Source organism: Metarhizium robertsii (genome assembly GCF_000187425.2).
Source record: "Metarhizium robertsii ARSEF 23 chromosome Unknown MAA_Scf_5, whole genome shotgun sequence".
Taxonomy (NCBI): Eukaryota; Fungi; Ascomycota; class Sordariomycetes; order Hypocreales; family Clavicipitaceae; genus Metarhizium; species Metarhizium robertsii.
The window spans coordinates 289,044-309,827 of NW_011942193.1; the positions used below are offsets into that span (position 1 = coordinate 289,044).

The 20,784-nt window shown below is 54.9% G+C and overlaps 7 protein-coding genes across 7 annotated transcripts in view; 3 read left to right on the plus strand and 4 right to left on the minus strand.

Moving 5' to 3' along the window:
- Positions 1 to 8: 8 nt before the first annotated feature.
- On the plus strand, positions 9 to 1,996 carry MAA_00071 (MFS transporter; the record flags this gene model as incomplete). Its single annotated transcript, XM_007818069.2, has 7 exons — positions 9 to 238; positions 332 to 358; positions 412 to 440; positions 479 to 606; positions 676 to 1,364; positions 1,421 to 1,568; positions 1,634 to 1,996. The coding sequence occupies 7 exons, from the start codon at positions 9 to 11 to the stop codon at positions 1,994 to 1,996; spliced, it is 1,614 nt and encodes a 537-aa protein (XP_007816260.2).
- Positions 1,997 to 2,207: 211 nt separating this feature from the next.
- Positions 2,208 to 2,693, minus strand: MAA_00070 (uncharacterized protein; the record flags this gene model as incomplete). Its single annotated transcript, XM_007818068.1, has 1 exon — positions 2,208 to 2,693. One exon carries the CDS (start codon positions 2,691 to 2,693, stop codon positions 2,208 to 2,210), a length of 486 nt encoding a protein of 161 aa, XP_007816259.1.
- A 2,016-nt stretch (positions 2,694 to 4,709) lies between these two features.
- Positions 4,710 to 5,617, plus strand: MAA_00069 (GABA permease GabA; the record flags this gene model as incomplete). The annotated part of the gene is made up of 3 exons (XM_007818067.1): positions 4,710 to 5,013; positions 5,099 to 5,163; positions 5,327 to 5,617. 3 exons carry the CDS (start codon positions 4,710 to 4,712, stop codon positions 5,615 to 5,617), a joined length of 660 nt encoding a protein of 219 aa, XP_007816258.1.
- Positions 5,618 to 10,042: 4,425 nt separating this feature from the next.
- MAA_00068 (Major facilitator superfamily domain, general substrate transporter) lies at positions 10,043 to 12,910 on the plus strand (the record flags this gene model as incomplete). The annotated part of the gene is made up of 1 exon (XM_007818066.1): positions 10,043 to 12,910. The coding sequence occupies one exon, from the start codon at positions 10,043 to 10,045 to the stop codon at positions 12,908 to 12,910; it is 2,868 nt and encodes a 955-aa protein (XP_007816257.1).
- A 379-nt stretch (positions 12,911 to 13,289) lies between these two features.
- MAA_00067 (dihydroorotate dehydrogenase-like protein) lies at positions 13,290 to 14,258 on the minus strand (the record flags this gene model as incomplete). The annotated part of the gene is made up of 1 exon (XM_007818065.1): positions 13,290 to 14,258. One exon carries the CDS (start codon positions 14,256 to 14,258, stop codon positions 13,290 to 13,292), a length of 969 nt encoding a protein of 322 aa, XP_007816256.1.
- Positions 14,259 to 14,793: 535 nt separating this feature from the next.
- Positions 14,794 to 16,698, minus strand: MAA_00066 (Ferredoxin reductase-type FAD-binding domain protein; the record flags this gene model as incomplete). The annotated part of the gene is made up of 3 exons (XM_007818064.1): positions 14,794 to 15,293; positions 15,358 to 16,229; positions 16,280 to 16,698. The coding sequence occupies 3 exons, from the start codon at positions 16,696 to 16,698 to the stop codon at positions 14,794 to 14,796; spliced, it is 1,791 nt and encodes a 596-aa protein (XP_007816255.1).
- A 3,849-nt stretch (positions 16,699 to 20,547) lies between these two features.
- Positions 20,548 to 20,784, minus strand: part of MAA_00065 (uncharacterized protein) — a gene marked incomplete at both ends in the record, with an annotated part of 1,236 nt that continues 999 nt past the window's right edge. The window contains one exon of the mRNA XM_007818063.1: positions 20,548 to 20,737. Within this exon, the coding sequence (XP_007816254.1) occupies positions 20,548 to 20,737 (190 nt within the window). The remainder of the gene's footprint in view (positions 20,738 to 20,784) is intronic.

Sequence of the window (20,784 nt, forward strand, 5' to 3'; positions counted from 1 at the left end):
GGATAGTCATGGCAGCAGATCTGTCCAAAACGTCAAGAACTCACAGCGGCACCATGGAGATGGACGCCGCACAGGTACCGGGCACCGTTCACCTTGTTGACCTAGATCGTAGCGCGGCGACTCCGCATACTGGCAATCACAATGATATTATTCTCGTCCCAACGCCATCGTCGGATCCCAATGATCCCCTCAACTGGTCGCCGTCGCGAAAGCGGCTGCACCTTGTTTGCTTAATTGTGTGAGTGAAGGAATTTGTGTCGATGGGTCGTTCAGAGACTTGAACAAGAGTCCATGAGGCTGCTGCTGAATATGCATGTCTTGCATTGTACAGTTTTGTCTTCTTCAACGGCATGGCCCTGTCAGTTGTGTACTCGGTTCTGGTTCCGCTATCACCTGCATTGCAGCTTACAGGCATGTTGAGAATGCTACATGGGAGCTTTGTTTGCACATGGCTGACCTATTTTTGGACTCGATATAGTCAGCGACCTCAATGCCGGTACAGGATACATGTTCCTGCTCCTCGGCTGGGGCCTTCTCTTCTGGCAACCGTTTGCCCTACAATATGGAAAACGCTTAACTTACCTGCTCTCCATGCTTGGCATTGTGGTACCAACTTCCCCATGAGCTTATTAAGACTTGAAATGCAATTCAACCTCCTTGCTAAGTTTCCCATAGGCCGTCTCCATATGGAGTCCATATGCCAGTGGCAACGGACAGTGGATTGCTCGCAACATTGTGACGGGCTTCGTAGCCGCTCCAATTGAAGCCCTGCCGGAAACATCCATCACGGACATTTACTTTACCCATGAGCGCGGCACATATATGGGCTGGTATGCTTGGGTCTTGGCTTCGTCCAACTACTTTGCTCCCGTCATCTGTGGCTTCATCAACGATGGCATGGGCTACAAGTGGCCCTTTTTCTTCATGGCTATTTTTGGCGCCGTCGCGGTTGTTTTCCTCTTCCTCTTCATGGAGGAAACCAACTATGACCGTGCAGTCGCAAACACGGTGGACATGCAGCCGTCCACCAACGAGGCCCAACGAGATAAATACGCGGCTGATGTTGAGGGTGTCCCCGCCACACATCAGATTCCCGTCCCGGGAAAGGAGAAGACTTTCCTCCAGAAGCTGTCGTTAAAGGATAGCCCGCGCCCATTTCTCATGCACTGGCGAGCTTGGCAGTCGCTCAGACTACTTACCTGGCCAAACATATTTTTTGCCGGCTTTTCATACGGGACGTACCTGATCTGGTTCAACATTCTCAACGCCACGGCGTCGATTATTCTGGGCGGGGCGCCATACAACTTTAAACCCAGTATCGTCGGTCTGAGTTATATAGCATGCCTTATTGGCGTGATACTAGGGTGCGTCTGATGCAAACACGGACCTCTGCAAACCAATGCTAATGCGCAAGGAGCAGGTCTGCGTACAGCGGCATAGCGTCGGACTGGGTGGTTCTCAAACTGGCACGCCGCAATCACGGCATCTTCGAGCCCGAGCAGCGTCTCTGGCTCTTCTCGGGCATGACAATCGCCGCCCCCTTCTCCCTCATTCTTTGGGGCGTGGGCGTGAGTCGTCTCCCTCGCCAGACAAATGCAAAGTCGTTCAGCTTCTAACCGTGCGATGCATGCAGGCTGCTCATCAGGTCCACTGGTTCGGCCTCCTCTTCGCAATGGTTGTCCTCTCGGCAACAAGCGCTGCGGGAGTTACCCTCTCTGTCGCATATCTGGTAGACTCGTTTCCCGAAATCTCTGGCGACGGCCTGACGACCATTATCATTATCCGCAACACGATGAGTTTTGCGATTGGCTACGGCATCACGCCGTGGCTGGACGGGCTAGGCCTGCAGAACTGCTTTATTAGCGTGGCATTTGTCGCCCTGGCGATTTGTTCCGTCTTCCTCCCCATGATGTGGTTTGGGAAGAAGTTCAGGGCAATGAAGAAGGAGAGTTATTGGCGGGAGGTGCAAGTGCGGAATGACATGAAGGCGCGCTGATGCTTCCCACATCCGCGGCAAAAGTTGGCACATGTGCACAACGAGGCTTCAGGCACAAAGGTTGCGGTATCAGGATTCATTCAACTTTGGCCCTAGCTAGCTTCATATACTAGTTGAGACAAAACGAGATATACAAGGGCCCCTGCTCCCAAAACTCATATCAATGTGGAGTCAACAGTCCTAGGTAGGCAGTGCTCGAAACGCCTCGGCATCACTGCGAATAACTCGGGGGTCCCCCGGCCTCGATGGAATGACAGCTCGCCTTGAGGTAGCACAGGACCTCGAAAACAGCCTTGCACACCTCGATGGCCCTCTTCTTCCAGTCCGAGTCGGACCACAAGCTCTTGAGCATGTTGTCCTGAATGACCGTGACGATAAAGCGCACATGGTGGTCGTCGACGGTCCAGTTGGTCTTGTCGGGGTGGTAGACGAGGAACTTGACGCTCCGCCCGTTGATGGCGTTCTTGGCCGCCTCGGCCGTCTTGTGCTTGTCGGGCTCCGGGTACGGCGTGCGCGCCCTGGCCACGAAGTCGCGCCAGAATTCCGCCCACGAGCCCTGGACCAGGTCGCTGTTCAGCCACTCCTTGAACCTGGCGGCGTCCTTGAAGGGGAGCAGCTCGAGGATGAGGCGTTCGTGCTGGGCGTTGAGCATGGGCGTCGGGGGAGGGGCCGACGTGTTTGGCGAGGGGGCGCCCATGTTTCTTTCTCAATGGCAGGTTATTTACAGACGTGGCGAGAGTTGATGATGGGTGTGGACCGACAGCCCGGGGCCTGACATGTCAAGAGATGGTTTTTCCATGTTGCATCTTTTGTTGTCGGGCGGGCCTGGGTTTCTTGTTTATGTAGTTGTTTGGCGGCTCGGCCAACGCTTGGTTGCACACGGAGTGGGAGCGAGCTGAGCGGCCAGACTGGCCAGCATGGACAGAGGTGAGGCCGATGTGACGAATCACGGAGCTGGGCTTGGCGCAAAGTGACGCGTCGCCTCGCACGGCGTGCGCCAACATGGGATATGTGCATGTCAGCACGCTGTAGCCGGGCGTAGCGGCCATGACTGGGTCGCGTATGCTTTTATCATGGTTGGGCACTCTTATGAGCGGGAGATATCACAATAGGGAATGCGGTGGGAGGTTTCACGGCCCGGAAGGGACTTTTTCGTGTGTTGTGTGTGCTCTGGCCAATAGTAGCGAAAAGCCCGATAACAAGGCGTCAATCCCAGCCAGCTTGTTCGCGGCGCAGCTTCCGCGCAGCCTAATTGCCTAGTTCCGGGACGTATCGGATGTACTATATAACTGATTTTATACAGACTAGACCCTGATAGACTAAACCTTTAATGAGGGACTTTTGAAAAATAACCATTCCCTAGTGTAGCGTGGGAGCGGCCATGTCGTGGAATTCGAGGGCTGAGCTCTTGACAGTTCAATGTTGTATTTTAGAATAGGGGAGGAAGGGCCCTAGCAGACGTGGAAATAAGAACGTAATTTCTTCACAAAAACGGCGAGCTAAAATTAAGACAGATGCGAGATAATGGCGGCAGGATGCTTTCGACGTGAGCACATCCAGACGATTGTCTGACTCACAAGGCTCAAGCCTCACAACCATACGGTGCAATTAATAGGACTAGTGAATTACATCACTATTAAATCCAGGACTGATGACCAACTCGTACGAAAATCAGGGGGGCGAGACCATCCATTCTGTATATAACAAGACCCCAAGGAGAATCATGTCCATCACCCACATCAACAATCTTTTGGTATATTGACCTCGTCTGGTCATATGTGCTCAAGACGAAAAGTGCACGTTGGGCAAAAATCCAGTACCAATCGACATCTAATTATGCGAGTGAGCCATTATAACTGCCAAGTAAGAGGATGCGCAGTGTCATATCGATATTGGAGATGCCGCCACGATGCAAGTCGTACATGCTGGCTCACACCCGTAAATGGAAGCATATTGCTACAATACCCGTCACTTTGAGACGCTGGCGCTGTTTAGGGACACACTGAACAAGACGCCTGGGAATAACAGACTGTGTACAGTATGCATACAACTTGGTGCTTTTTTCTACCGACTTTAAATGAACAATGGCTGTCAAGTTCTATGGGAGGTTGGGGCGAGGTATCTAAGCAAGGTAAAAGTTGGTTTACATTCGGGCTGAAATACGGCTGCTGCATCGGGCGGCCTGCCGGTCAACTGCCACAAGGACGGTATCCGTGTGATGAAATCAAGAAACCCTATGCCGTCTATTCCAGACACGCCAACGCAAGTCATGAAACTAGTTGTTGAGTTTTGCCGCGTCACTCTTGCTCAGATATCCGCTAGAGTTTTCGTGTTACGAGGTTAGAATTTTACGTCAAGACTTGAGAGACTCGAGTTATCATGAAGTCGAATCATTCTCGGGAGGGTCAACTGCTCAACAGCGACTGCGCGTCACTACCACACGGTTGTGAGATGCATGAGAGAGACAGAGACTTGCACTCCGATATGTTCCTCCACCTTGGTAGAGCAGGTAGAGAAGCTGTACTCGGTAAGCTACGTCAGAAACCGGCGGCTCTGCCGATCAATTCCATTCTCTACGGGGTCTCGGAGACGGTTGGCGAGCTGGGGTTTTGATTCTAGCCGCGGCGAGGTGCAGGCGACTCACAAATGGTCAAGTAGTCCTGACTCCTTTATACAACCGAATTTGTCGACGGGTTTCATGAAATCAACTGACATGCTCTTCGTCACGCTTCCTTTGTATCCATGTCAGCACTTTCATCTTCTCGACGACCAAAGGCCCTCCCTCACGCCCGCCCTCCCCTCCGGGGGATCCGGCTCCGTCGTCTGGGGCCTCGTGGGCGCCGGCATCTGCAACATGTCTGGTGTCGCTCGCCGAGTTCCTGTCGGCGTACCCCACGGCCGGCGGGCAGTATCACCGGGCGGCCATCGTCTCGTGCAAGAGCGCGAGCCGCGCCGTCGGCTACGTGACGGGTTGGCCTGGCTTCTTGGTCCGCTCCAGGGCGCCTCTGCATTGACGGGTACGTCCGGCGTCTTGTATCAAACCGACATAGAAGGCTCAATTACACGGCCAGGCATTTCTTTCATGTACCTGACAGATGCTAGGCTTTGATGCCACCGCACACATTCAACGCAATCACTGCTGCGTTCGTGGTTGCGCTGTGCGTGACGTATGCCATTCCTCCCGCCATCAACATCCTTCGCAGCCGTATAATGTTGCCGGCCAACAGATCCTTCAGGCTGCCCTGTGTACTGGGCTGGATTTCAACATGGCAAGTCCCCCGTCATCATACAACGCGTACGGTGTATCCTTAAGCCACTAACAAAAATCAGGTCGGTGTCCTGTGGACAGTCCTCACAGTCGTCCTTTTCGTGTTTCCGCCCTCTATCCCTGTCACGGCAAGCAAAGTGAACTACTGTATCCTGGCCTTTGGCTTCAAGCTTCTCATTGCCGGCGGGACCTGGGTGTCTGATGGACGCAGGCACTACCAAGGTCCACAACTGAATAGCCAGGGCTTGATGAAGGGCAAGCTGGAAATGATGGAGGCCGCCATGGGGGTGAACTCGTCGAAGAAGACGCAGAAGGCGATGCTTCAAGGTCAAGTCGCGGCAGCCTTGCTATAGAAGCCTAGATGTGTAGCGAGCCAAGTATCACGACGCGGCCGTCACGGTATACGGAATGTGCACAATGTGAGAGTGTAGTGAGAACTACTCCGTACACACGTGTAGAGCCCTTGTATCGCAATTGGTAAGCACATTCCTACGTCCTAACGTCACTTAACCCAAATAGAACGCTCGATGGACGCGTTTGATCCCCTTAGGCCGGAGTACACGGTAGCATGTTCTATCCATCATGGACCAACACGAAAACAGCAAATCTAGGCGAGATCAGGGCCGGCGCAAACTCAGAATGTGGCTCGGCCCGCGACCCGTGACTCCTCGGGGTTACATAGAAGAGGTCGCAGTCATTCACACGAACATTACTTGCTGCGGAAAGAGATACATCTTGATTCACCCGCTACACTTGCTTGGCTGCTTCTCTGCTCGAGGTAGGCTTGCATCGCAAGACGCGGAAGAAGAAAAAGTTGACATGTAGCTCTAGGGTAGCAGGTCTCACAGCCACCTGACGCACGACACGGCGTTGTCCCAGCGTTTTGATGAAATAAATTAGTTACTTTGCCTGATTGGCTTATGAGGAGCCGCCCGTGCGGTGGTAATTTGGTGGTTTGGCTCGCCGTGATGAATCATGTTGGTCTACCAGGCCAAAGTGTATTGACCTCGCAATGTGTCACGTACTGTACTTGACAAGTACATATATGTACTCTAGCGGTTGAGGACCGGGGTCGAGAGCAGACAGTATCTGCCCACAGCTTTGTTGACTGCATGGCCAGAATTGTTGCCTAGCTAGCACGTTTTTGGAGCGTCAAAGAAACAAAGGCTACAAGTGCCATCTTACAAGAGCATTACCAGAGGTGAGACAAGCATAGGGCCGATTGTGAAGGGGCCGTTCGTTTCAGGAGCAAACATCATTTGGTAATATTACGTCGGTCCGCACTACTGTGACCCGTGGATTAATTATAGAAAATGCTTGATTCACACATCCGGACTGTAGCCCAGAACTGGATTTCGTAAGAGTATGCACCCCAACCTCGGCGCTCGCGTTGCTCGGCTTACCGAGTAGAGCGCCACGCTGAGATTGTCTTTCATGGTCGTGATGCTACAGTGCTGCACTGGGATGTACATGATGATTTCATCAACTGCAGCCACTGTAGGTTGGTTACTGTGGTCGGGTTGCGTCTGTGCAAACTGTACGCAGTTCACTGTACTCCGAAGGACAGGGGCGTGGCTTGACGCCAATGCCGTAGCCGTAATTCGTCGAGTCTGCCCACGGGCACAGTGTGCCACATCCATGCTGGGCGTTCGTGTCAACGGTGGTTGGTGGTTAGAAGTTTGCTCTCATTGGCGTTTGGATGGCGGACCTTTCCAGACGTTGGGTATGTTGTGTATCGGTATAAATTGTGACGAGAACAATTCGTAGCCCGAGGTGAGAAATCGCTCGTTAAATTGCGGCGGTTGCACGGAGAGCCACTCTGAGCAAAATCACCGTCATTGGCCAACGAGTGTGGCTGCAAGTACTAGTTATCTAACGAGAGGCAGTTTTTGCCTACGGACCAAAGGAAAAATTTGAGCTGGTGGAAGTGGCCCCTGTTCCGGGGCTGTCCTGTCGCTCTCTGTCCAACTCCCAAAACAAGCGGTAAGGGCGGTGTTGTGCTGTGCTGGCCGCGCGATTTTCCGGCATCACATGTATCACATGTAGTGCCGCAGTTGTGAGTTGTCTTTCGAGGCGTGAGATATCAGGACAATTTGTGACTGGTAGCTTGGTGGTGCTGCAGCGCTACAACATTCGCCGCATTGGCCTGAAGCGCAGGGAGTACTCCGTAAAGTCTGAGGCAATGCAACGACGCTGGAGAGATGGGGTAAATGCTCACGACTGTGCTCCGTACGGAGTCGTGGAGTTGTAGCGCATCACCTACCGGGTTAGTATGTACGTAGTAATTAGAGAACGGAGCTCAGAGGTTCGATAACAAGCAGGACGGCGGGTCTTGTGCCCTCGGTTTACTGCCTTTGCATCCCGCATAGTTCGCACTGGGGATGAAATATCGGTCGCTGTGGATCTGTACCACAGAGTCGTAGATAAAATTGAGCAGCTGACCCAATTCAGGGACTTGGTATTTCACGGGCCGGGTCGCAGGACTCAGGACTCCATAAGCCGGCCCGCGTCTCCGTCGCACGAGACACGAGAGTGTCGAGGGCGAAACTACAGTGACAAATATGTCACTGTCGGCCGAAAACCTGGACCTTGCCATGGCATTGCGCAGTGTTGTTGGTAGCACAGGTTGGGGCAGCGCATCAGAGTCGAGCCCAAGGGCGCTCTGTTCATGGACGGGCTCGGGCGAGGCGCTCCTATTTCTCCTCCCCCGCATTTGTGGCATTCTCATGAGCGACTCATCAGCCAATGTACGTATGCAGTATTCAGGCAGTGGCAGACTGTCTCACACCAAGGTAATCGACGATTGGCGAGATGCGCCTGAAACGTGGTGGCGTTGTTTTCTGGCTGTCATGATGATGCCGACTCCAGAGTTTGATGGCCAAGATCATGCCTTGTTAGTTTGAGAGCAGCAGGTCTCGGCCTAGGGTCGACGAGGGAGAGATGTCTCCTTGACGAATGTGGTGGCTAGGGAGATGGCATGTGTGCAATAAGCAACAAGCAACAGTAAGAAATAAGCTCACGGGAATGGATGACATGGCTGCAGCTTCAAGGCGGCCGAGACAAGGCAAAGCGGCGCGAGGGCAGACATGGACGAGACATGGACGACATACATCGGACATCTAAGGCAGTTGGCGACTAGCATTGGGCAGCTGGCAGCTGGCAGACCACAAGTGCACTTGGCAGCATCGTGCCTGCCTAATTAAACCAGACATATGCAGTCGGAGCCGAGGAAAAGGAAGGCGCGACAAACAATGATGGAGTCAGTCAGCTTGACAAGTCCAAATGTCAAGTGTACATAATGTTTGCAATACTTACAGACTGCGCGAGGGACGACTCCAAAGGCTCTCCGTCAATGCAAATGGCTCTCGCATATCAGCAGTCATGCATCCGTCCCAACAACAGCTGCCGAATTGACCGACCGATGCGTCGGACGGAGCATCACCATGATGACTGATGACGCATGTCTTGATTGGCTCCCGTTCATTTCTTTAGCTTCAACTTGGCCCCAACCGACCAAAGGCCCACACGATGCCACGCTCGACGGCTGCCACTTTGCCACCCTCCAAATCGCGTTCACGTCAACTCAGAATGCTGCTCACTCGTCCGTGCTTGCATGTTGCATTTGTTGCTGCAAGCCGAGCAGATGAGGCTAATACTCTGAAATGCTGCATCTGGCTCCATACATCGCCGGTGCTCTGGACATGATGGACGGGGATGGGACGCGCCTTGGTGGATCTTTTGGTTCCTGACCGTCCAACCATTTTGTCCTTGGTTCCAAGGAGCCCCCTTTGAGGTTGGCCGACGGCTATCGTCACTGTGGCATGCATGTCAGTTGCTTGTCACGGCCGGATGTGTGCGTGACAGGGATTGAAAAAAAAGAAAGGAAGGAAAATAACACCCCAAACCAACGGTAAAGAGTGTATATCGCTGCTGCTGCTCAGCTTGCGACAGAAAAAAATTCTGCCCTCTCACTCGCCATCTTTTTGAGGGCGTATTGACACTTTGTTCCATGTCATTGATTCATTCGCTCATGACTTGGGCATACCTTGGTTGTTGATGTCACTTTCGGCATTGGCAAACCCGAACCAACCCCGCGCACAAATTTCGAACACGAGTGCTCCGTATCTGTCTCCTAATTCGACTCGGAATTTTCTCCAGCCTGGCTACTCCTCCTGCCTATTGCCGAGACACAACCACGCGACGCACTGCCGCTTGGTGGCGGCCCAGTCCTCCCTCCGTACACAGCCTGGCTCTACGGAGACGCAGGCACTCTGGCACAGTGTCGACCCTGACTCGGGTCAATGGTGGCGGCTGAAAAGCCCAAAAGTGGCGACGACAGGCATTCAACTGGTGCTGACTTAGCGAGCAGTCCCGGCCTAGTCCCATGCATGGCCGTCAAGTGGCATTGGTCTGGCGCTTGTAAAGACGTCAACTGGTCCGCATCCCGACGTCACTGAGCAATACAGCCTCTCCATCCCACCTTGCCCTGGCCCTCTTCACCCGCAACCGCCTGTTGACAACGCTTCCAGGCGTTTGCGAAGCCGTCGAATTATCGGCCTCGTCCTCTGTATGATCCGATGGTGTCGACAATCGCCTTCAGACTGTAGAATTCGCCCACCTTTGCAAGGGAACGACACCTTTTGACGCCGAGGACATGTTTGCGCCGGCCACTCCCCCCCACCCTGCTCAATGAATATACCATACACCAACCTTTAGTCACAAGCAGGAGCCGACGACCGCAAATCTGTCTGTATGACGGGCTAGATCCTCGCCTCGCCATGTCTTCGTCGGTGGTGGAGGGCAATGCATCGGTACCGAATCGAGGCCCGGCCGTCTTCGCCGTCACAACGGCCACATTGGTTCTGGCCTCAGTGTTTGTCGGCGCCCGCATGATATGCCGCTACTTTATCGTTCGCAGAGTCAGCTGGGATGACAGGGTTATGATGCTGGCCTGGCTCATTGCCTTTGCCCTCTCATTCTCCATCTGCTACGGCGCGACGGTTGGGCTTGGCAAACAAGACGATGACATTAGCGACTCCGACTTGCCGAAACTGCGGCGGTTCGAATACGTTTTTTCTATATTATACAATCCCGCGCTCATGGCAACAAAAACGGCCATTTTGATCTTTTATTTGCGCCTAGCCAAAAACACCCAGATAGTCTTGCGCTACGCCTCCTGGGTAACCCTGGCGGTAGTCAATATCGCAGGCATCGTTCTGACCTTTATGAACATATTCCAATGCAACCCAGTCGCCGCGGCGTGGAAAACCACGACCGACGGCCCAACGCAATGCATCCCGCTCCTGACCGAGTTCATCTGCGCCGCACCAGTCAACATCGTGACCGACCTGGCCATCTTGGCTCTGCCGATTCCTGTACTGACTGGTATGCGACTGCCTTCACGGCAAAAGACTATCCTGGTCATCACCTTTACCCTTGGTATCTTTGTTACCATTGTTGATGTCGTTCGCATTTACTACCTCCAAAAGGCAATCACAGATGTTCCCACTGGTTTGACCAGTGATCCCGACTCGCGATTTGGTGGCCAGCAAGACTTTGCATGGAATGCATCCTTGTCTTTCATGTGGAGCGCAGTTGAGGTGAATATTGGCATGACTTGTGCCTGCATCCCCACGCTCAAGCCGCTCATTCTCAAATTACTGCCCGCCATGTTGTACGACCCAGAGGGAACCCGGGTCTCTCGCACGACGAAATCGAACAGCGACCACGAATCACCACCTTCGCGATATGTTGGGAGTGCCGGGCGGGAGTCCATGGCGACGCCAGAGTCGCCCACTGGCGGGAACCCGAGTGGCGCCAAATCCGATTCGAGCAACGAGATTCCCATGACGGCCATGGAATTCCTGACAACGCCCGACATGAGGAACCTGAGCGAAAGCATGCACCCAGATCTTGCGGCCACACGCGCCCAGACCAACCTAACAACGTCCACCTCGTCCGTCGAGAATGGCATCTATTTTGGTTTTGTGAACATGACCAAGCCCAAGAGCATGCTCCGTGCCAACGCCGCTGAATCCTTCAAATACTGCACGATTGTGGCTATTCTATTTTTCCTATGGGGCATATCGTATGGCCTTCTCAATACCCTCAACAACGCCATTGCCGTGGTTAACCAAATGTCCACCGCTCAGACGCTCGGTTTGACCAGCGCCTATTTCGGGGTTGGATATTTCTTTGGGCCGTTACTTGTTGGGGAATGGATCCTGCGGAGAGATGAGCACAACCGGTCCAAACGCCACGAAAAGAATGAAGCCGAAAACGTGGGCGGCTACAAGGTCACTTTCATTGTCGGACTGTGCATTTACGGTATTGGCACCATTATATTTTGGCCATCGGCAGTGACCAACTCGTTTGGGGGATTCATGCTGAGTAGCTTTGTGGTTGGCTTTGGACTCTCTGTGCTGGAAGTGGCGGCAAACTCGTTCATGATTCTCTGCGGACCGCCGGAATATGGCGAAACTCGACTCCTATTAGCCCAAGCCGTGCAGGGCGTGGGCAGTGTCGTCAGTGGTCTCCTCGCCCAAAAGGTCTTCTTCACCGGAATCAGCCAGGACAGCATGAGTAGGTCAAACAGCATGACGCTCATCAACGTGCAGTGGACCTATCTGGGCATCACTCTGCTCTGCGTTGTGCTGGCCTTGTTTTTCTTTTACATGCCCTTGCCCGAGGTCAGCGACAGCGAGCTCGAGTTTGCTGCCAACAAACTTCCCATTGACACAACCAAGCGAAGCATCTTGGGCTTCCAGCTGCGCACCGTCAGCCTCGTGCTGGCTGTATTCGCCCAGTACATGTACGTTGCCGGCCAAGAAAGCAACAGCATATATTTCCGCAGCCTTCTTGTTTCCATCCTCCCGAGCCCACCCGCCGGCACCGGCGCAGCGTCCGGCATGACCAAGTCTAGCTCAACATACGACCCGGACAAGCCACCAGGCATAGCCATTTCTATCCCAGACTACCTGCTCGTCGGCCACACGGCATTCGCGGTATCCCGCTTCCTCGCGGGATGCCTCACGTTCTTTTCCGTCTCTCATCGTCGACTTCCCCAACCACGCACCGTCCTCACTAGTTGCATCTTGCTGTGTTTTCTCTTCGCCTTGCTCCCCGTCGTGTTGCACCCGCCTAATCCCGACCTTGTCGTCATTCCGGTTATACTATTCTACTTTGCTGAAGGGCCCATCTGGCCGCTTCTTTTTGCTATTGGCCTGCGCGGCCAAGGGCGTCGGACGAAGCGAGCGGCAGCCTTTATCACCATGGGTGGCTCCGGCCCGGCCTTCTTCCCCTTCATCATGTATGGCATTATCGAAAACGGCGGCAGCGTACAGACGGCGTATATTGTCGTTGTCGCACTGCAGGTTGCCATGGTTTTGTACCCTGCATTCTTGCAATTCTCCCGCAGCGCAAGGCTCTTGGTCGACCCTAACCCGGATGTCCGGGCGGCACTGCAGCAGGATGGGGACGCATTGCCAACCGATCAAGTGGTGGATAGCCAACAAGACCAGGAACCGAATGGCCTTTTCGGAAGATTTTCCCAGAATCTCAAGCTTGGTGAAAGGAGGAAATCGTCTCCACCAAATGTTCAGCATGAAGAAGGCGCTATGTCGTTGGGCGCTAACCAGGTCACTTAATTTTTTCAATTTTTTCAATTTTTTTTTTCATTTCAAGTATATATCTCGGACCATGTACATATGGCTTCCTTCGCGGCTGGGATATCAAAAAGCTTTCGAGCGGTAGGCATTTGATTGGATATTAATCACCTGGCATGGGCGGCGTATAACCAGGCAGCAGCTCTGGGATGGCGTGTTTGTTGTATACCCCGATTTGATGGACTTTTTTTCCTTTTTTGATATTCATCCATTTGATGGGAGAATAGCGTCTCCAACGGGGGCCGTGAATGATAATACACATAATGACAAGCTGCTCCTGTGCACAAGTGCGTGACACTGACGAGAATGACCCCGTGCCTTTGGGCTGCGATGGCAATCCCTTGAATGTTCCTGATGCCACCTACCACTCGGAGCCGACGTCTCTCTCGATGCTCTCAAACACACCGATACCCCGGGCCCCCAGCGCCGTGGCCAAGCCCACGGCCTCGGCGCCCGCGCCCCTCATCCTCCTGTACCCGGGGGCGTCGTGCACGCCCCCGACGCCAATGACCTGCACGCCGGCGAGCCCCCGGCCGTCCAGCGCCCGCCGCAGCATCCTCACGTTGCCCAAGGAGAGGGGGTGAATCCCCGCGCCGGCCAGGCCCCCTTCCATCCATGACGCGCCCTCGCCCTCGCCCTCGCCCTCGCCTTGGTTAAACACGCTGCAGCCGAGGGTATTCGTCGCCGTGACGAAGCTCACCCTCCCCGCGTACAGCGCCAGTATATCCGCCAGCGCGGTAAACTGCCCCGCGTACGTATACGGCGGCATCTTGATGCCCACCGGCACGAGCGGGTCCCCCGGCAGCGCGGCCAGATACGCCCCCAGACAAACGGGGTCGTAGCCCGGCGGCGCCAAGCAGCCCGATATATTCGGACACGAGAGGTTGACCTCCATGGCGAGCGGGAACGAGACGCCCGACGAGGCGGCCAGGATGCGCGCGTAGCACTCGGCCACGGCGGAGGGGGGGCCGGCGACGCTGACAATGGCCGTCTTGTGCGTGACGTCCAGGGGGAGAGAGGCGCTTAGGTCCGACAGCGCGGCGAGGTACGCGTCGAGCGGGAGCGGGCTGTAGCCGAGGGAGTTGATGCTTCCGACGGGGCTGGCGGACGGGCCCCTGGCCTCGGGGGCACGGCCGGACGTGGAGGCAGGGTCGAGGAAGGCGTAGCGGTGGACGGCGTCGTCGTGGGGGAAACCCTCGATGAGGCTGGTCCGGGTGGTGATGGCGCCGGTGGAGGGGCACCGGAGGAGGGCTTCGAGGTGCGCGGGCGTCGTGGCCCAGGGGCAGGCGGTGTTGAGGAGAGGCGGGTGGATGGAGAGCTTGGGGGCCATTGATTGTTTTTGTCAAGTGTCTGGGGCAGATGGAGCGGAAGGGTCTGGTAGATTGATGGCGCGGTTGCGTGTGCGGGGTGTTGGGTGTTGGGCATCTGGTGATGGTGGTGCTGGCCCTGCAGGTGAGGTGGTGGTTTGGCGTGGGCCGTGGACCGACGTCGGCGTGTGTGTGTATCACGGCGGGGTGAGTCCATGTTGTGTCGGGTAATCACCATCTTGAACCTGGGCATCTATCCAGGGGGAGGCATTCGGAATGGAAAGAGGTAGCGTCTATGATGGTCTCTGAGGAAGCGACATCCATTGCCGCCGAGCCACTGGCAAAGTGGTCAAGTCTACGATGCATTCCCTCCTGTTTAGGCGGCATCACTTCTTCGGTCATGGACTCGTGGCGTTGCAAAGAAAAAAAGGTCCATCATGATAAAATTCGCAACAATTCCATGCCCAGTACGTGAACCCACAACGCCTTTATCCGTAACTATACATCCATCCAAAGAGATCCAAGCATCGCCAGTCCGCCAAAACGTACAATCACCATTCACCATCCAAATTCCTCGCAGTGCAGCTCGATACTCGGCCCGTCCGACCGGATACTTTCCGCCGTCGTCTCCCTCATCAAGTCCATCAGCTGAGTCGGCCCGCACCCCGTGATGAGAACCCGCTCATGAGGACGCGTGCCGCCCACCACGTCCCGGATGAGCGCCGTAATGTTGGGCTTGTGGTACCGTATCGGAATGTTGCGCAAGTCCACCGGGCCGTACGAGCTCTCGCCCGACACAGACTCGTTGTCCGACGTGGGCTGCGACTTTTCCAAGTCGATGGACGAGTCTGACGCCACTGGGCGAACGCGATGGACATGCCCCTTCTCCGTCAGGACCTCGCTGACGATGCCCGTCTCATACTGCCCGGGTGGAGGTCCGGAGAAGCCAGCGGGCAAGGGCGGCAGCGCTTTTGCCGATCTCGTGACAAAGACCTGCAGCACGAATCGAGGGTCGTCTCTCAAATTAGCCAGATGGTGGGCGAACCAGGTCAAATATGCTGCCAACAGTTGATTAGCCAAACACTCCCACAAGACAGGACGGGTATCGCGTCCAAGACCTACAGTTATACTTGACCACCCACACAAAGATGACGCGCTTCGTCATGCTCCCAGTCGTGCGGCGCAACAAGGCATTCGCCAAGCCAAAGGTAAAGCTGGCGCCACTACCGCCAGCGACCAAGACGACAGTCTCAAAGGCCGACGGGTCGGGAACGGTGCCATACGGCCCTTCGATGGACGCCTTGACAGACACCCCCGGGTTCTCCGTCGCAAACTTGTGCAAATCTCCGGTAAAGCCGTTGTGAGAAGCAATCACGAGCTCGAGAGGGTCGGCCGAAGCAAGAGTGAACGGATGTGTTTCAAACAGCCGAAGCCGCGGAATCCACAGGAAGCAGTGCTTCCCGGCATGAGCACCCAGGGGAGACTTGGCCAACGTCACGCGCGTACCTCCGTTGGGCAATGGCGTAAGCGTGGCCGTGTTGCTGCTGTGCACCATGAGTCGAACGAATCGAATAATACGATCCAGCCCCCACATGGAGCCGGCGACAATGGTGCCGTATACAATCTTCTTGGTCAACAGAGGTTGATGCAGGCCGAGGGTAACAATGGACACGACCCAGAGGCCGACGTGCAGGTAGTAGAAGAGCTCATACCACCAGCGCCGGATGAAGACGGCAGCCAATGCGAGCAGCACCCAGCAGCTCCCCGAGACGATTCCATAAATATCATTCAAGTCGAGCAGTTTCTGGCAGTAGTTGATGCTGCAAAAGTAGGCAGAGTAGCAGGCCGCGTGGACGACGAGATGCGTGACGGCGGCGTAGCCCGCGATGCGGTGAAGGCAGTTGAGCCGTTCGTACGACCACGCCGTCAAGAAGGCGAGGGGCGTGTTCTTGAGCGCGAAGAAGATGACGACGACGAGGTTCGCAATAGCCAGCCTGGGAGTGTCGTGAGCCTTTGGTCACGGTGTATTGTGTATAGTACTTACCAGCCGGTCCGCGAGGCAATGTTTGTCATGGTGGTCATGGTGCTGTCCAAGTTGGCAAAGGTGCAAACCAAGTTGAGCGCCATGAACAAGGTGGTAATGACGCCGTGGCCGAGCGAAGGCACCCCGGCGGCACGTTGAATGGTCAGCTTTCTGATTTTTCTGCGGCCAGGCATGTCAGTTGTGAATGATGACTCTGAGGCGAGGCGTGTTGCATACCTGGGTAGGGCAGCGAGCGTAGATGGTGACGACGGGTCGCGGCATCTTCGTCTCACCCAGTGGCCGGACTGTCTGACCAGGTAAAAGACTATGTAGGCAATGCCTATCGTGCCCAGCGTAATCATGAACCCCAGCGTCGTCTCCTCATTTCTCTTTGCGCGGAGGGCAAACATGCGCAGTTGCGCCTCGTCGTAGCCTGCCATTGTCACGGTGAATATGTCCGGTGTCAAAGGTCTGGTAGAAGAGGGCTTGACTAAAGAACTATGGCGGCGCGCCGGTTCCCGCAGAATCGTGTGCGACAGAAGGGTTCGAAACTCGTCAAATGTAATGCCAGAGGAAGAGAGCTATCGTTCTTGTTGGTTGAGATGATTCCGTCTCCTGGCGACGCTCCAAGACGGTCAAGATGGTGAAATGGATCCAGGGCCAAAGTAACAAACGGTTCTTGGGCCCAAGTGTCTATTCGCAAGTGTCAGGTCCTGGAAGCTCAACTAGGGGACGGTATCATGGCTCGGACGAGAGAGATGGCGGTGCGATATGGCGCTATGGTCGTCCTTTCCTAGTGACTTGTGCGTCTTGAGACCAAGTGTCGATGGCCAGGTGCGTCCCAGATTAGACAAGACGGCGCCGGTTAACGGGCACAATACACACAAGTTGAATGCTATACACGGCAAGAGATTATGGGAAAAAATCCCAGCCTGACTATTTACACGTACGTGTATATATTGTACTCGGAGTCCTTGTCGAGCCCAACTGGGTTACCTTCGGGCGTACTTGGCAACCCACGCCCCTTTACCCCCCTACTCTCTTCCATGGCGAACAGACGAGTGTGTAAGCCATGTCGTAGTTATCAACAACGTGGGAGCAAAGTGTGCTTTCCAGATGGTATCTACACAAATGGCAGCGGGACATGCTACCAAGCCAGGGGATGCTCGTGGTTGTGACCACGTACTCGCACACACACACCCCCCCACCCATCGTCAAGAGGTCTACGATACATTAAACTTTTCGAAACAAGCCTCGGACTAGGCACAGGGATGTCTTGGCAAGAAAATCATGCCGAGCGGGTAGGCCCACGGCTTGGAGATGCAAGGCACGGTGCTGAGGGCCGTCAACACTACGCAGGGACGTTACACCATCCTCTTAGGATCTACTAGATCATCACATACGTACTAGGTCATGCCCACTACATTGTACATGTGTATGTACATACACAGAGGGAACTCGTCTCGCGCAGAACGAGAACCAAGGCTTCCACCAAGCACGCCAAGTGCGGTCGAGGGGGTCGTGCGCACCGGCTGTGTTCCCCTTGGTAGGAATAGCCAACTGTTTTGAAACCACAGGCGAGAAGGGTTCTTTTTGTACAATTTCTTTTTTTTTTAAAAGGGTTGTAAAATGAGATTGATAAGAAAGGAGGCTCGAGGCACGGCGGTGGATATGCACCAATGTGGTGCGACGGGACCAGACGTCGGACGGCTCGACGCGACGCTGTGCTGTCAAAAATCTGCAACAGCACATCGCAACTGGTGTGGTGTCAAGGGCATCCGAAAATGGAAGGTCGACGAGTTACAAGGTCAGAATCCAGTGTCCCACGTGTGCGAGTGTAGACCCGAGAGCTGTGGTGCGTCATGTCCCCCGCGCAGGAATGGGCTTGGGTCCCTTGAGGAGCGAGTCGACGCTGGCAAGTTGCCAGTGGCATCAAATGGGCTAGTCGACATGTCGATACATCATTGAATCAATTGATGTCAAACATGTGGTCCTGGCGCGCGGCGCATAGACAGACCAGCAGCCCGATCCAGCCGGATGCGAGGCTAAATCGCGGAACCTAGCTGGGCATCACGACACCATGAGCTAGTATGTACATCAATACTAGTACTCAAATCAATTGCGCCATTTCCGATGACGCCTCCAGCACGGTGTTTTGCGGCCGTCGACGCCACTCCTGGCTACGATCTCTGCCACGGCGGCCCGCGTCCTCGATTGGCGAAACAAGTCGATGCGCGAGGCGGGCGAAACGCCTTGATCAAATCCATCCATCGTTGACGCTTTGGCGTTGCTAGATAACTCGACGGCGGAGACGGCCGTGTGTGCGTGCTGGGCGCAATTCGGCGGCAGACTGTTGCCGAGTTGCATCATCAACATCATCAAGAGTCAGTGGCCGAGGTAGGGTTTCCGACACGCCATGGTAGCTGTTCGGAACATTGATCCTTGGGCCTTCCGCCGACAGAGGCAGCACTCCGCCATTTCTGCCCCGTCTGCGCAATCTGTTGAAGAAGGGGGGCCCAGAAACAGAAGGACTTGAGGGTTACTGCCCATGTCGAGTTTGTTTCGGCACCTGGGCCGGGCGGCGAGTCGAGGTTTGGTTCACATGTTACATTGTCTGCACGGGCGTTGGGCCGGGCGTGTGTACGTGGACATGTGTACCGGAGTGATTTTCATGCATCCATGGCCGTTGCTGCGTGGGATGCCGCCATGGTTCCGTCGAGTCTGGTGTCCATGACCCCCAAGTCATGACATTGAATCTTGGTGTTGCTGATGGTTGGGCTGCTGGATGCACCGCGATTCCTTCAATTCTACAGCACTCCAACCACGGGTCTCGCATGGGCGGGAACAGGCCGTTGAAACAGCCAGAAAGAAAAAAAGTACATAGAATGCGCTGTCTTGTACGTAGAAAAAAAGAAAATCGATGCTCGGGATGGGACGTCTGTTCCGATTCTCCGGGTCGCCCACGGCGTCCGATTTGATGTCTCCATTTCAATCGATGTCGACGGTCCATTTCAATTTCCCACAGCACGGCTGCGCCAGACTCCATCCCCGTCTGCCGAGCACCATGGGGTAGTCATCTACGACTAATATCGTCATGTCCATTACCAACGTGTCCCCATCATGCCATCTCCCGATGTGCTCCCCCGCAAAAAGAAACATGATTGATGAAAGGGGACATGGAGCATGCTACAATGCACCACCACCACAGCTCACCAGACCAGACGCCACATGCATTAATCGATGCATCAATGATGGCGCCATGTTGCACGCTGACGCATCTACCGCGCGCCTGGCAGCAGCTCCCATTCCGCCCGCTTGGTCGCCTGCAAAAGAAAAAGAGATCAAAAAAAAAAATCGACCAAAACATGGCCATGTGTCGAAGCCATGGATGGTAAAATGGCTTATTGATCCATGTCCACGCGTCAACCCGGGCAGACCCAGTTCGGCTCCCGCATAATAGCATTGATAAGTTACAGAAGTTGCATGGGGCCGGCCAATGAGAAAGTCCCGCACGAACCTCGCATCTGTTTCGCATGCCGGTATACTTTGCTGATCCCTTGGCTGATGAAAAAAACGTTCAATGTTTTCTTATCTCGACCATCGGTGCTTGCATCGCCTAGATGAAAGGGGCTTCCAAACGAGGGTGAGTGCGCGGCTTTGATCTCGGCGTGGCGGAATTTGCCGTCTCATCAATTGATCACTTTGACTTGGGACTGCGTGTGTTTTTATCCGACTTGAGAGAATGGCGACATTCTGCCAGTGACATACGGAGTAGTGCGCCTTGACTCGACTCCCATCCTATGTCGACGCTACTTTGAACACGGGCTGCATCATCGAGTTGACCATCTTGTGACGACGCTCGAATATCAATATGCAAATGGCACCTCGTCGTCTAGTATCGCCATTCACGACCAAGTTTTGCACATACATACACATCCCGCAACCGCTGCCCGCGGGCTCCGAAGCAAGATGGACAAGAAATCGAGTCATGACAGGTATTATATACCATTGATACATGTTCAAATGTTTGTACATGCCGCCGTGCCAGTCGCCGGCCTCTAGCAACACGCCCGCAGACCTACATGCGCGGTTTCATCCCCCGATATCAATGCAGCCAACACGGCGAATATATACACGTCGGCCCCTCATCAACGTCGTGCAAAACGTCCAGTGTAAAACTCCCGTCTGGCGTTTTGCATCGCATCCCCGACGGCCAAGGGGCTTCCCATCCCTCCCCAACACCAGACGTCTCGATCCCATCCTAGCCTCCTCCCCCGATTCGTCCCATTCTACTTCTTGCCGCGCGCAGCCTTGGCCCTGTCCGCGTCGGCATCGCGGAGAAACAGCTCCTCACGCTCCCACATGAGCTCCACGGCGGCGCCGGCAGGACTCGCCAGGACAGACAAGGCCGCCACCTTGGCCAGCACGCTCGCCAGGCCGACCTCGACGCCGGCGGCGCGGTGCGCGCCCCGGTGCAGGCTCACGGCCCAGACGAGCACGCCCGCCGACCCAATCAGGTAGTCCCA